This window comes from Microcaecilia unicolor, unplaced genomic scaffold, assembly GCF_901765095.1.
Source record: "Microcaecilia unicolor unplaced genomic scaffold, aMicUni1.1, whole genome shotgun sequence".
Lineage (NCBI taxonomy): Eukaryota > Metazoa > Chordata > Amphibia > Gymnophiona > Siphonopidae > Microcaecilia > Microcaecilia unicolor.
The window spans coordinates 31,059-46,724 of NW_021963606.1; the positions used below are offsets into that span (position 1 = coordinate 31,059).

The 15,666-nt window shown below is 43.7% G+C and overlaps 1 protein-coding gene across 1 annotated transcript in view; it reads left to right on the top strand.

Moving 5' to 3' along the window:
• Window positions 1–12,874, top strand: part of LOC115459504 (protein phosphatase methylesterase 1-like) — a gene marked incomplete at its 5' end in the record, with an annotated part of 42,494 nt that extends 29,620 nt beyond the window's left edge. The window contains 3 exon segments of the mRNA XM_030189308.1: window positions 1,558–1,622; window positions 6,209–6,276; window positions 10,181–12,874. Of these exon segments, the coding sequence (XP_030045168.1) occupies window positions 1,558–1,622; window positions 6,209–6,276; window positions 10,181–10,199 (152 nt within the window).
• Between the last annotated feature and the right edge of the window lie 2,792 nt (window positions 12,875–15,666).

Sequence of the window (15,666 nt, forward strand, 5' to 3'; positions counted from 1 at the left end):
AATGCCACACTGGGAAAAGACCAAGGGTCCATCGAGCCCAGCATCCTGTCCACGACAGCGGCCAATCCAGGTCAAGGGCACCTGGCAAGCTTCCCAAGTCTTGAAGGATGCATTTGTAAAGCAGCGTACATTGTGGGAGTGCCTAATGTGATTGCAGACAAATTCAGCCTGGAATCTTATGAGTGGGTCTTGGACTAGGAGAGAGCAGGCAATATTGTTCTGTGCTGAAGAACTGTGGCACTAAGATAATCTTTCCATGGGATAATTGTCATGACTCTTGGAGCTTGGTAATTAGAAGCCCCAATATCATGGAGCATAACCCTGGCACAGCAATCACCTGAAGTCTCTATTATTTTATGAAGTCTCTTTTATTGAATAAATCACAGATAATTTACTCACAGATAGACGTTCAGGATACAGAGACTTCTTAATCTGGAGGCTGTGGGAGGTGGAGATCTGAAGAGAGGTAGTTGTATTGCAGGGGGAGGGGAAGGTAGTTGAACAGGTAGAAATAGTCCAAAGCTGGGTGACTGCAATGTGCGATATCTCATTTGGAAGAAGATATTTACAGGGTAAAAAATCCAGGTTCGTTACAGGGAGATTCAGCAGGACAGAGCTGTCTGGAGCGAGATGGTGTTGGCTCCATGTCCCTGGCTATAATGGAGGAAGAAGCCCCACGTGGCTGAAAGGACAAAGAAGTGGTGGGGCTTCACACAGGGAGGAGCAGATAGAGACCAATGGGGACAGAGCCTGCCATCGGATAGCAAGGGGTAGTCCTAGAGATAGGAGGGAAAGGTCATACCTGGCTGACCTTTGAGGACAGATAGTAAGACTGAACAGGAAGACAAAAGAGCCAAGCTTGGCAGAGAGAGAGAGAAGGTCTGAGCAGCCTCACAACCAGTGATAGCAGTTCTTACACAGCCAAACAAGTGTGGTTGCACTGCCTGTGAACTACATTACCCACAGTGCATTGCTCATGTATTTTTCCAGTGGGAAACTGCAGCAATGATAGTCCTTGGGACTGAGAATAACAGTAAAGGCATTACACACATTTTAGGATCACGTTATAAACTAGTGCGAGGCTGTCGGAGGACAGAACAATAATGATCATTTGTATTTATAAAAGTTGTATAAACCACATCACAAAGCCAAAGATTATTCAGAAACAAACCGTAATATAAAACATTAAAAGCTGCAAATAAACAAAAGCCACATAAACAGACCACAGACTATCATAAAACCCCATACCCTACAAACCAGAAGTATAGATCACAACATCCATTTTCATTACTGCAACACCTCAAGAAATTTAACAAAAAAAAAAGGCTTTCACATTTTTTTTCCTGAAAATTAGACTCTTTCCTAGTACACCTCAAAGGGAAAACTACCACAGTTCTGACTTTAGTTCTTAAGGGTCCCTCTTATGACCCATACAGTGAGTAGTTCCAGTTAGTACTCTTGGCTAGATCATCCGAGTACCACTTCTGACAGCCTAGCAGATATGAACAGCAAAGATCTCTCTAACAGGAATTTCTTTAACTTTGTGCTGTGTTTCAGGAAAGTTTCAGATGCAAGTGCTTCCACAGTGTGGCCACGCTGTCCACGAAGATGCACCCGATAAAGTGAGTTGGAAACCTATTGCATTTCTGCCCAACCCCCACCCCCCAAACCTGAACTAGCTTGTCACTCTGGAAGACAGAAAACCTCCAAAAATAGTTGTGTGACACAGTGCAGGCCCTGCACCCTGTGGAATAGGTGAGCTGGTGTAATGTGTTTGATAGGTGCTTCTGCTGCTGAAGTGCTTTTCTGTGGCCTCCATCCTTCCAAAGCATGAAGGAAGAAAAACAACTTTCCTCAACACTACCTGAGGTGAAAATGATGGCTGTTCACAACATTACTTTTATATGTAAAAAGGCCAGTGAAGTGTTGCTCAACTTACAAAATCAACAAAGAAATCCCACTTTTCAGTACTTCGGCAAATTCTTTAAATAGTAACATAGTAGATGACGGCAGAAAAAGACCTGCACGGTCCATCCAGTCTGCCCAAGAAGATAAACTCATATGTGCTAGTTTTTTATGTATACCTTACCTTGATTTGTACCTGGATGCGTGCTGGATTTAATTTTCTGAGACTACCTTGGTGGCTAACACCTAGCTTTTAGCTAGTGTGACAAAGAACAATCCACCAAACCAAGGGCAAGATGCACTAAACTAAATGAGGCTTTAACAAGCCTTTAACGAACAGTTTTCCTACCCTGGCATGCATTAAAGCCCAATTTCCGACGACGATAGCAGCAAATGAAAACTGAATGCAGATGACCGCTTGCCCTAACACTGGAAAACTACGGGAAAGCTAACGAGAGGTCTGTACCTCTTGTTGGGGTTGCCCAGCTCGTGAAAGGGGCAAAAACACTTGTCAGGAGTGTCCTTTATTGACGCTCGAGGTCGCCGCTGCTCCCCACTCCCCCTGCATTAACCCAAATGTAAAAAAAAAAAAAGGATTGGGAGGGGGCAAAGGCGCTCGTCAGGAGCATCCTTTATGGACGGCCTTGCCCCCCCCCCCCCCGCTTGAGGTTGCCGCTGCTCCCCACTTCCCCCTGCATTAAAAAAATCAAAACTCAAGATGCCCCAGCCCCCCTCCCTTCCTCTCTTCCCCTCTTTCTCCCCAGCTCCGCCATCCTCCGCCTCCCCCCTGAGGTCGTCGCTGCCGCTCCCCCCCCCCTCCATCTTATCCGCCCCACGCAGCGCCTCTCACCTCTGTGTGAAGGTGCTGCATGGGCAAGAAGAACAGCTGATCACCTGTTTGCCGAGTCTTCAGACGTCCCTCCTTTCCTTCTGGGCCCGCCCTTGTCTGAAGACTCGACAAAGAGGCAATCAGCTGTTCTTGCCCGTGCAGCGCCTTCACACAGAGGTGAGAGGCGCTGCGCGGGCCCGGTAAGACGGAGGGGGGCCCGGTGGAGAGGGGGAGCTGCGGCGACGACCTCAGGGGGGTGGCGGGGCACAGGGGCGGAGGATGGCGGGAGGCGGAGCGGGAGAGAAAGAGAGGAAGGGAGGGGGGCCGGGGCAGCTTAAGTTTTGATTTTTTTAATGCAGGGGGAAGCGGGGAGCAGCGGTGACCTGGGGGGGGGGGGGGCAAGGCCGTCCATAAAGAACCTGTTTGTTTTTTGGGGTTTTTTTTTTTTAACATTTGTGGCATGCGCAGAGCAGCCAGCATAACGCTTGGCTGCTCTGCGCATTCTTTATGGGCTGATTACCAACGTTTTAAACAAAGGGTTAGTGAATGCAAGTGAGCTGCAACGAGCAGCTCATTTGCATTCCCTTTCCTTCGTGCATAGCCGTTCGGGTACCGATTTGTTATGGAATTTGGTACAGAACAGCTCTAATGAGGACTTTTGTGCATCTTGCCCCAACTCCTCTATTCTGAGAGGTTGATGCAGAGAGCTAGTAGACATTGGTGTATGGCCTATTTAAATCAGGCTACTAGCTATTCTGCACAGAAGTACAGAGCTGATTTTAAGGTGAGCACAACGTGAGAAATGTACCCCAGGTCTGAGGCATTGTAGAATGGTTGATTTTTTTTTTTTTCCCATCACCATCTGAATCCCCCCTCCCCCCCACACACACACAAAAAAAAATCCCTGGTGCCTAGGGCACCACTGCATACCTTCAACGAGTAGGGTCAGCCTGCCAAATAAGTGACTTGTTACCATGTTTGGTAGTGTGGGTGGAGATTATCAAATGAGGAAAAAAATCCCCTTATTTGACAGACTGGTTGGTGCCTCCATTTTTCAAGATGGCGGTGCAGAGGCAGGAGTGAGTGGCCATTGCTTCTGCATCTTTCAAGGTACTGTATATAGTGACAGGGTCTGAGAGGCCAGGGAGGCTGTAGTGAAGGGGGTTGCTCTAGACACCAGGGATTTTTTTTAATGGGGGGGGGGGGGGTTCTCTAGAAACCATTGATATTTTGGGGTGTAGCAGGTCATTCCAGGGTGGGGAGAGGCGAAGAGGTCAGATCAGACTGGAGTACCAGCAGGGGTAGGAAAGGTCATCTCAGGGTTGGGAAGGTCAAGGTATTGACACTTTGTTTGGGGGGGGGGGGGGCGGCAGTTATACAAGGGTGGGCAGGGGTGCTTCTAGACACCAGGGGTGGGTTTTTTTGTTTTCTAATTATTGTTGGGGGGGGGGGGGTAGGGGGGTCAGGTCTGGTTGTTTTGGGCCACTAAACTACCAGGGATTGGGCTGATGCAGGTTGCTGGCAATTTTTTAAAAATATTCCCCTTTTTGTGAGCCAGTCACGACTTGCACACTGATTGGAAGGACATTTTAGCAATGAGGTGCAGATTACTGCCATGGCAGTAATTTGCATGCTTACTATATCGCTGCAGGGTTTTTTTTGGAGTTAACTTCATGGTAGAAGCTCTGTGCTAATCCATCGGCCCCTCAGTGTAATGCCTTTCTGCATTACATGTCCAACTCAAATACATTTTGCACTCAGATTTCTGCATAGTAACTTTTTTTTCAGGTGTGAATTGTAAAACAACCTTCAAAAATTGTCTCTTATCACCTACGTCAGCTATGAAATCTCTCTCCATATATTGAAAAGATGAGTCCGAGCACAGTGGTCCATGCCGTGATAACATCGCAACTTGACAACTGTAATGCCCTGTACACTGGCCAAACCAAAAAAAAAAAAAAAAAAGGTTTGTATCGGTGCCAATGAGTTCAGAATGCTGCAGCACAACTGATAGAAGGCTGCAAGTGGCATGACCACATCACACCCTTCCTGCAAAAACTACACTGGCTACCGTTACCTTACAGGGCTAAATTTAAAACTGTTGATTTTCAAGGTCCTCAGACAAAATGGGCCAGTGTACTTAACCCTTTACATACCTTTGAAACCTCTAAGGTCCCCTCAAGGGTCATCACTATCTTGTACCCTTATCAAAAGAAATTATATAATGTTAGACCCACCAAAGAGCTGTCTTAGAAGTAGCCCCTGTGCTCTGGAATTTACTCCCAGAGGGACTACGTGTAACTCGAGACTACCTCTACTTCAGGAAGCAGGTGAAAGCCTGGCTCTTCTCCCAAGCCTTTAATATATAGTAACATAGTAGATGACGGCAGAAAAAGACCTGCACGGTCCATCCAGTCTGCCCAACAAGATAAATTCATATGTGCTACTTTTTATTTGTACCTGTCCTCTTCAGGGCACAGACCGTATAAATCTGGCCAGCACTATCCCCGCCTCCCAACCACCACCCCCTCCTCCCACCACCAGCTCTGGCACAGACTGTATAAGTCTGCCCAGCACTATCTCCGCCTCCCAACTACCAGTCCCTCCTCCCACCACTGGCTCTGGCACAGACTGTATAAGTCTGCCCAGCACTATCTCCGCCTCCCAGCTACCAGTCCCTCCTCCCACCACCAGCTCTGGCACAGACTGTATAAGTCTGCCCAGCACTATCTCCGCCTCCCAACTACCAGTCCCTCCTCCCACCACCAGCTCTGGCACAGACCGTATAAGTCTGCCCAGCACTATCCCCGCCTCCCAACTGCTAGCCCCGCCTCCCACCACCGGCTCTGCACATACTCGGAAAAACCTGTGAAGTTTTTCTGAGTAAGCCACTGTTAATACATAGGGTGACTTAACTATACACCCATCTTGCACCTGGTCTAGCTTGCAACACCCACTGTAACCTTAGATCAGTTCCTTATCTCTTGCTTAACTTTACAAAGAACTTGTCTTGATTTTAGCTAACCATCTAATTATCCCAACTGACTCTGTACCATGCATCATGTTCCCATCATATATCTGCACTTGGTTCCTTAGCAGTATTATAGAAAATCATTAGCATCATATCTGTTAGTTGAAGGTTCTAATGCATGCTTATTAGGTGTTTCATTAGTATTATGCTAACATTGTATTATATCGCTGGTATTTGAATTCCAGTGCTGTTAAATGTGTATATTTTTCATACTGTTTCACGGTTTGTGTACTGTTTTCAAGTTTTCCTTTATTGTATATATGTTTATATTTGGTTATTTTACTATTTATGCTGTTAACAAAATTGTAAGTTTTATGTTAAACTGTACCTTCTGTACACCGCCTTGAGTGACTCTCTTCATAAAGGCGGTTAATAAATCCCAATAAATAAAACAGACTCCTGCTCCCACTGGTAAACCCGTCTTTCTCTTTTTTTCCTGTTAGGTTGCTGAAGCTGTTGCAACTTTCTTAATTCGTCACAAGTTTACAGAGCCAGTTGGTGGATTCCAGTGGTGAGTGTGTAAGAGAGAGAGCTGGAAGATCCTTCTTAGGAGCTATTTTTTTAAGGGTTAACATTGCCAATGGGAGCCTGAAGAGATCATGAAACCTCGAGTTCCAAGTTAACCACTTTTATAACAAGACTCCCTACATGGGAAAATTTCCAGTAGCCTGCCCAGGTGCAAAGTCTTCAGGCACTTTCAAACCAATTAAGCAATTTTCAAAGGATTTGCTTAAGCAGGTAGGAATACAGTCACAAGTCCCCACGCCTTCTGTATGCCTCTTTCTGTAGCTGGAGGAAAGGGGGGGATGTGAAGCGTCCTTGCAGATATGAAAACGCCATTCTATGCACTCACAACCCTCTAGGAATGCACCTTTTTAAGGTGGCTAATAGCATATGCATTGTGAATCCAGCCATTCTGAGGCGGGCTGGTTTCAAACAGGCCTTTTTATTGGGGTAAAGAGCTCTGAAAATTTCCCTCCATGTTTCAGTTTCCTGGGGTGTTTAAATTGCTACCCTTAGCAATGTAAATACACTAATGTATAATGGTGTTTGCCCTGTCGAGTGGATGTTTTTGACTTGTATTATTGTTTGGTTATCATCTCTTCAAAATGTAACACAAATTGACATCTTCGATGCTGTTCATGGCAAGCAATTGCTCGATATGTGTTTTCAGTTGAGGGCTTGGCCCAGAGCCTGGGTTGGGTGATTTGAAATACTGTGATATTTTAAGTGGGCTTTTTTTTTCCATGTTTGTTTTTATTGAAATGTTAACGTTTCTCACCAAGAATAGTTTGTAATGGAAAGCATCAAAGATAAAGAGGAAAATATTATGTATAGTTATACTACTAGCACATTATAGTCCACAAAAAGAAAGCTGCAAGCCTCCCCTCCACCGGTCACAGAAGCAAAAACAATTGCTCCTTACATCTGGAAACATCTTGATCTATAAACCATAAAATTCTGTATCCTTGTAATAGAAAAAAAAGATCTCAATAAGAAATCTCTTGAGTCCAAAAATAGACTAGCAAAGTAGAAGGAATTGACTTCACTTCAGAACTTTACAGAATACCAGTCAAATTTAATAAGTCAAAAGACTTCTAAATTCCAATTCCAGAAACTTCTCTTAAGTCTTGTTTCTTGAAAGGCGGAAGTAGTAAAGTTTAGAAATAACTGGAAGACTACCCTCAGGAATCAAGGACCTCATATTATAAGGTGACATTAATTTTAACTTAGGAAAAGTCATCTTCCAGATCATATTTTCTAACATTTCCTGTTTAAACTGCAATGAACTGTCATTTTATCAAATATAAAGTAGAACTTCCAACTTCTTTTTATAACATTCAAAAACATTAAGCTGCTGTTTGAGGCCCTTAACATCAGACATTATCAACTGTTGATCTTTATGAGCAGTCTGGAACTGAGATGAAAATAAATGTATTTGTCCCAATAGAAGAGGCTCATTTTCAAAGCACATTATGTGCTTTGAAAATGAGTATCAAAGTTACTTACTTTTGGCTTTACTCCCAGAACTGAAACTTTCTGAATAGCTGGAAGGCAAGTTAAAGCCTCTGCCTGGGAGGGCTTGCCGACTGCTGAATCTTCTATTGTTGGCATAGCAGAGGAGCCCACGCCAGTATCCTGTAATCTTGCCTGTTCCAGTCATCCCCCAATGCCAACCACAGTGGTCATAGATGCCTCCTCCAACCCGGCTCACAGTTGGTTGCATGAGGTCAAAAGATTATCTGGCAGAGAGAGAGTGTATAATCTGAGCCAGAAGCACCCTTTGGAGTACCTGCTCCCAAAGAGGAACTCGGTAGCTCCGGAATTCATTGAAGCTCCAACCGCTGCAAGTTTCAAGATGGCGGACGCATGAGTGTGCTTCCCGGTAGCTCCACATTTTCAGATGCTATCCCCTGATGAGTTACCACTCAAATGACCGTTTCAGGTCTGATTGATTTACATGATAAGTGGGCTTTTAATGAAATGAGAGGCAGCGTATGTTAAAGCAGTACAGTGTTGAGTTATTAATACTTATTTCTATAGCACTGCTAGATATGAGCATCACTGTACATAAACGCATAAGAGACCGCCTCTGCTTCACAGAGCTTACCGGACCAATAAGAGATTATGGAATGTAATTTTATTATGGGAGTAGCAGGTTAAGATTTAAAAGGAGCCTCAAAAGGTGAACTTTTAATCTAATTTTGACTAGGACCAGAGAAAGGGGGGACATATGTTTGTGCAGCGCTGCGTATGCCTTGTAGCGCTATAGAAATGCTAAATAGTAGTATTAGTAGTACATATTGTACCAATTCAAAGTTTATTGCTGGTGTATGGTATAGCAGGGCCGGTCAAACCCAGTAAGCAGGGTAAGCGCCACAGGGGGGCGTCGCTGCGGCACTGCGCCGCCATACCGCGCCGCCCTTGGTGCTTTAAATCTTTAATTTACCTGAGTTCCAGCAGCCGCATCATTTGAAAGCCCTGCCCCGTCTCTAGCCTTCCCTCCCTTTGTCAGTTCGTTCCGCAGTCCCGCCTTCTGACGTCATTTCCTCGAGGTCGGGACTGCAGAATGAACTCAACGAAGGGAGGGAAGGCTAGAGACGGGGCAGGGCTTTCAAATGATGCGGCTGCTGGAACTCAGGTAAATTAAAGATTTAAAGCACCAAGGGCGGCGGGGGATGAGGGCCAAGGAGAATCGCTGGACAGGGGCAGGGTGGGAGAAGAGAGAAAGGAGATGCTGGGGGGGGGGGGGGGGCGGGGCGGGGCGCGCGGGGTGCCAACTCATAGTCTGCAGGGGGGCGCCAGAGACCCTAGGACCGGTCCTGTGGCATAGCAAAGTGGAAGGAACAGAGTCTGGATTTGGGCTCCATCGTAGGAATCCATACCCAAAGAAGATGATCTAGGAAGTCATTTGAAATTCTCAACCCACTTTGCTGAAGCTGCCAACAAGAAAGCAAACTCTGGAATTTGTTGCTAGAAGACATGGTCAGGGCAACTTATCAGCCATGTAGACTTGGGAGAGTCATTGCTCATACCTAAAAATGGTCTGTACTAACAACCTTATATACTGGTTTAACATCTTCCTGCTTTCACATGTGCAGTCATATGCACTCGTATCCCTTTCTATACATACCTTAAATTACTAATACAACAGACTGTGAACCCCAACAAAATACTGATTGCAAAGTCCATGTAGCTTTAAATGCTGCACTCAACCAAAAGGTTATGCTCAGTTCTCTTTAAATGCTGCACTCAGCCAAAAGGTTGTGCTCAGTTCTCTTTGTCTCCTTGTTTCCGTAGTTAATCACTGTGTATTTCTGGCCACTCCTCCTCAGTTCCAGAGATTTCAAACAGGAATCCAATCAATCCCTTTGAGTCCTTCATTTGTGTACGTGCCACCTTCTCTTCCACTCATACAATGTATCCCAGACTCTTCCAGTCATACAGTCTGCCCCAGCCTGTGAGAAATATACTGTGTCTACTTTTTGGGATCTGGCCCGGTACTAGTGACCTGGACTGGCTACTGTCAGACAGGATATACCGTTAATGGACCTTGATGTGACTCAACATGGCTTTTCTTATGTTCTAGGAATGGCTTGGTTTTTCTTTTGATTGGGTTTATTTTTAATTGTTGCAGTAGGGATTTTATTTTTCCATGGATTTTGATGGTAGACAGGTAATCTGTTTCAGATAAATACACAGATCTCATGCAGACTAGTCACTATTATTTTTGGAGATCCACTTTAACTTGGAAGCCATTGAACAACCATTTTTAAGCACCACCCCTCTAGTGGAAAGCAGTCTGTTTCATTTTAATAACGTGACATTTTCCAATAAGTGTGTACCTGCAAGCCTTGCTAACAGTGTCTGCTGCGTTAGTGCAATGTTTTAACTCTGTTTTCTCTCCTTTACAGTGTGTTTCCCGCCTGTTAGTGTCCTGGCGTCTCACTGCACTGAATTCCATTGCAAATAAATTGCACCAGAGGCCACTGTGATGTAGTCATATCCACTCATCAACCCGCAGATGAACAACAAGAAATCCATGTTTGTTCACAAAACACCGTAGAACTAGTTTCTCCAAAACTGAAGTTGTCAATTGGCAAGAAATGTACTGAGAAGGCATCAGCCTTTGTGCTGGAAATCTGAGACCTGTCATTCTCCTGGGGTTAGTGTATCAGATGTCCTAAGGGAATGCAAAAAAATGCACATGGCATCAAGATGGGTTTGTGTGTACACTTGGGCATGGTTGAAACCAGTCTGAGGACTACAGAGCTACCCCTCCCCACCTCCATGGCAGGCTTTCTTTCAGCCCTTTCTCCACTTCAAGACCTGGCAGCCTCCGCCCCTTCTCCACTGTAGGGCCTTGAACCCCCCCCCCCCCCCCCCATTTCAGGAAAGAGGAGATATTGAGTGATGTTGGCTTCCCCTTTCTCTCATGTATTTTAATTTTTCTTCTACCTAAGCTAGCTTAGGTAGACCTTCAGTTTCCTCAGAGAATTCTAGGTTTTAGTTTATTTGATTTCTTTTATTGGGGGGGGGGGGGGAGCTGTATGAGTTGTATACTTTTACAAGGCAAAAGGAATAGGTGAGGTGTGTGTATATGTATGCATTCTGAGTTCAGCAATTATACAAGTGGCTTTATTTTTCAGTTTATAAAAAAACTGGTGCAGAGACGTTGATGATTTTGGTATTGCCTTTTTGGACTGCTGCTGCGGGCTGATTAAGTTGCTTATGAAGCACAGTGTAGCTGGGTTGAACCAGGGCTGAATGTCAGATCCGTTTTATTCCCTGGGCATAGTAAATTTTAGAGGTGTTGGCTTGCTTCAGCAAATTGATTTAGAGAAGCCTCATTCAAGGGCATGTGATGCTTTACCACAGGAAGAGAGGGTTCTCTCCTGCTATGGGGGGACTGTGCTTCCCGTTGACACATTTTTCAGAGGGATTTTGGTTTGGATCTCGGTTGTTCAGCTCACGGAGCTATGCTTTCTGGGACTTTGTAGTGATGAAAGTTTGCACAGATTTTGCATTCCTTCAGGTTGTGATTCTCTTCTTGAACCAACCTAAGAATGATCTCAAGGTGGCTTGTTTGATGTGATGTGATGGAGGTAGAAGAGGTGACCAAAGTTGCCTTCAAATTTCTTACATTGATCTAAGAGAGGATGTCACAGCCTGCGGAGGATCCGGTTTTCTATAGGACCAATACAGCTGCTATTACAAAAGTTGCAGGGATATATTTGAGGTCTCTTCTTTGGAATTTATTTACTTTGAGGCTAAATATGCCTTGACCTGCCGTCTTTTTTTGTTGTTTTGTTTTGTTTTGACTAGCAGTTTTATTTTCTGGGATTGGTCAGGATCCAAATATTTTTGTTTCCAGTGGTATTGGGTAGCAGGGCATTAAGCCCTGTCCGTCCTGTCCTGCCCTGCCTGGTTGCGCTTGGTCTTGGTCTAAAGACCAAGGAAGAGCCATCAGTCATACCTGGTTCAGACCTGACGTTTGATCCCTGCTGAAATGAGATTAAGAAGCCATCACCTACCCAAGGTTATCTGTACCCCCTATAAGTCTAAACAGTGTTAGGCAAAACAAAACCTGGAACTCTTGAGACTTACTAAATTGCTCTTTCTTTGTCTTAAAACAGGACTGAAGCAAATTAAAGGAAAAATGTAAAGTGAGCACATCAGAAGTGTAACATTTGCAATTATTAAGTTCTGAATGCACTCTTAACAGGAGTCAAATAAAAACAAACCAGCTTGATTGATCTCAATCACCCCTTTGTGGACACTGACCAGTGCATACCATGGTTAAGAATTTTAAATTGGTTCAGTAGCAATTTGTGTAAAATGTGGAGCCCTGTGTTTTTAAAGTTGATCAGCCTTTATTGAGTGTGTCGGGCACACTGCTCTGTTCTCTTGCAGCAGGTGCTGCTGGAGGAAGATGAGGGGTGAGGTGCTCCAGGAAACCTGCAATATGAACTGGAAGGGTTGAAATTTCATTTCTATGGTTCATACCATTTGGAGATGCTGGCATCTGGTTTTACCTTGGGAGTAGTAGCGAAACCCCAGGACTTACGGTTGCGTCTCTGCTCAAATCTGTAGGTTCTTGGTCTGTTGGCATCCAGTGTTCTTCTCCTATTCATCTACCCACAGCTCAGAAACATGGTAGCATGGTTGGGTTTGGCAGGGTTTGTAGCTGTAGTGGGATGCTGTGAAATAAGTTAGAGTGCAAGTATTTGCAGGTCTACTTTGCCAGGTGGGAGGTCCTTGGGCACAACACTATTCTGGCTGCTTCAGAGTTATTTTAAATTCTCTGATTTTTGGTGTATAGCATTGTGAATGTGGTTACTCGTAGTCCAGAGTTATCTCCTTATGCCCAAGTGCTACAATTTGCATTCATGGGATGATCAGCATTATTCCAGCTAGCCTTTTAGATAAGTCCTGGTTACAGAATTTATGGTAGAAGGTGCCATGGTTACTAAGTGACACTGGGTCCGGCATAGTCCTTATTTGAAACAATTAAGTTATGTCCCTCAAGTAAAGCTTGTACAATATTGTCTGAAGCAGGGGTATAGCCAGACTTTGGCGGGGAGAGGGGGTGAGGGGGCACATTTTAGCCCCCCGGCACCGCTGACCCCCCCCCCTGCTGCTGCCAACCTGCCACCGCCAGGTACCTTTGCTGGCGGGGGGGTCCCCAGTCCCCGCCAGCCGAAGTCCCCTTCAGCGCCGGTCTCTGAGTCCAGCGCGTTCGCTGATCTGGATTCTGTTTCTGTGAGTCCTGACATCCTTCATGTTCCTACGTGCAGGACATCAGAACTCACAGAAACAGAATCGAGACCGGCGCTGAAGAGGACTTCAGCTGGTGGGGGTTGGGGACCCCCGCCAGCAAAGGTACCTGGTGGTGGCGGCAGGGGAGGGTTGGCGGTGGTGGGGGGTCAAATGTAGCGGGGGGGGGGTGAAAGCTGGGGGCCAAGGCTAAATCTGTGGGGGTCCATGCCCCCATGGCCCCACCTAGCTACGCCCCTGGTCTGAAGCTGTCGGACTGTACTGTGACAAGCTTTTTTTTATAACAGCATTCAGCTCCTTTACTAGAATGAGGGAACACTGGAGAGTGACTTTTATAAAAATCAAAGAAAGGTATTCTAAAGTAAAACTGTTAGTGAACTACTATGAACAAAACAGGATGCATTTTGCAGAGCAGATTGGTATGATTTATATATTAATAAACAGGTTTGACCTTTTCTTGGTTAATTTATACTCTTGGCCCTTGAATTTTTCCCTTCTGTCTTAGGTGAGAACAGTAGTGTTGTTTTGTAATGTAAAATGGTAAGATCTGGCCCTGTATTCACCTGCTGCCCGCCATGTTCTTGCAGCTACAGGCTTTCCATGCAGAATGCGGGGGGGGGGGGGGGGGGGGGGGGGGAGGAGATGTTGCTACCTACATGCACAGATAGAGGGCGCCCTCGGAAACCTCCACTTTTGGAAACTAGCTACTTTCCATTTTCAATTCCTTTGTCATGGGCATCTGGAAACATTTTATTTTTAATTATAATTTTGCACCTTGACCTTCTATCTTGAAAAAAGTAAATAAAAATATTTGAAATCCTACTACTTGTAGCATTTTGTTTCATTGATCCACTCAATAAAAATAGACACCAAGGAAGTACGAAGGTGGTATCATTTCAGTGTTTGACTTACTGATTTTTTTTTTTTTGAGGGGAAGGGATTTGCAGCAGTAGCTACATCTCTTGCCATTTGCAGCTGAGCTAATGTCTCAGCAGATGCAGACTTCAGTACCCAGTTCCTCCTGGATTTATGGCAGAGGGAGATGATCTTCAGAACTTGATCAAAGATCACGAGTTCTTGTGTGTGTCTTGGGGGGGGGGGGGGAGACTGTGGTATCTGGAAGAAGAGGAATGTGATATAAAATGAGATAAAATACACAAAATGAAATGACGTTATATTAGCTGTGAAAATGCTGAACATTAGTTGTTTTGTTTTTTGTTAATTTTTCAAATTACATTTTCAAGAATTACACTTGATTAGGAATGTGTGAAGACTATAACACCAAGAAAAAAAAAATAAAAGGTAATAAAATTAAAGTATCAACACATAAGTCCACATCTAGGGATTCCAAGATCTAAATATTTGGAGGAATCAGGAAATCATTATATTAAACATTATAGCAGAAAAAGGTACAAAGATGTCATTCTTATACTCCAGTTGTTCTTTTAGAAGCTACAAAGGCTGTCAAATGGGCAGAGTCCATGAACACATATTTCAGTGAATTGTAATTCACTATATACATTTACATGGAAACTTAAGAAAAAAAAAAAGTCCCTCCTAGTTGCAAAACAGCTGTTTTTTTTTTTTTTTATAATATATTTATGATTTTAATTATAATTCACAAGGATAACCTTGTTAAAGCAATACAGGTAAAGAAATATTTAGACTTAAGAATTTGTAACATTCTCATTCAAATAGAAATTATTTACATTTCTGTCATAAGAAAAAAAAATTATTAGAAAGAAAAAGAAAATTATAATGAGTACAACTACAAATACATATACAAATAAATATTTAACCTTTCTTAGACCCCAATAAATGCATGGGGGGGAAAAGAGTAAGAGAAGTTATATAGGCATTAATCAAATTAAACTAGACCTTAATAGGCACTCATGTTTAAATAAAATACAGGCTGTTGATTCCAGAATTAACTTATTTCACTGTTTTAACTTCTAGAAACACTTTAAGCTGTTCCCGTGAAAAGAAATTGTATTTTGTTTGACCCAGTTTCACTACACACTTACATGGGTATGCTAGAAAAAAAGTAGCTCCAATCTCTATCGTTTTTTGTTTCAAAGCAAGAAATTGTTTTCTTTTTTGTTGTCATTTTTGTTACGTCGGGATAGATCCAAACCTTAATACCATGGAATTGGGCTTTTATATTTTTGAAGTATAATCTTAAGATAGTATTATAATCTTGTTCAAATACCATTGCAACAATCACCGTGGCTCTGTGTATAATTATATCAGAAGATTGTTCCAATATTTCTGAAATATTTTGTAAGTTAGCAGTATCTTTTTCAAGGTTTTGCTGTCCATCTTTAGATCGAGGAATAAAATATATTTTATTTATTGGGGGTATTGCCGCCTGAGGAATATGGAGAATTTCCATTAAATATTTGTGAAAAAAAACCAGCTGGTTTTAATATTAGGAATTGCTTCCTCTTATTTTGGGTCTCCCTTGATACATCAGGAAACAACAATACTTTATGACCCAAGAAAAATTTTTCTTTATTACGAAAATAAAGCTTAAAGAGCCATTGTTTATCCGGCAACAGTGCAACAGCCGCTACCAAAGTTGCGGCCGTTGCCTGTTCCGTCTCAGATGTCTCCAGGAATTCTG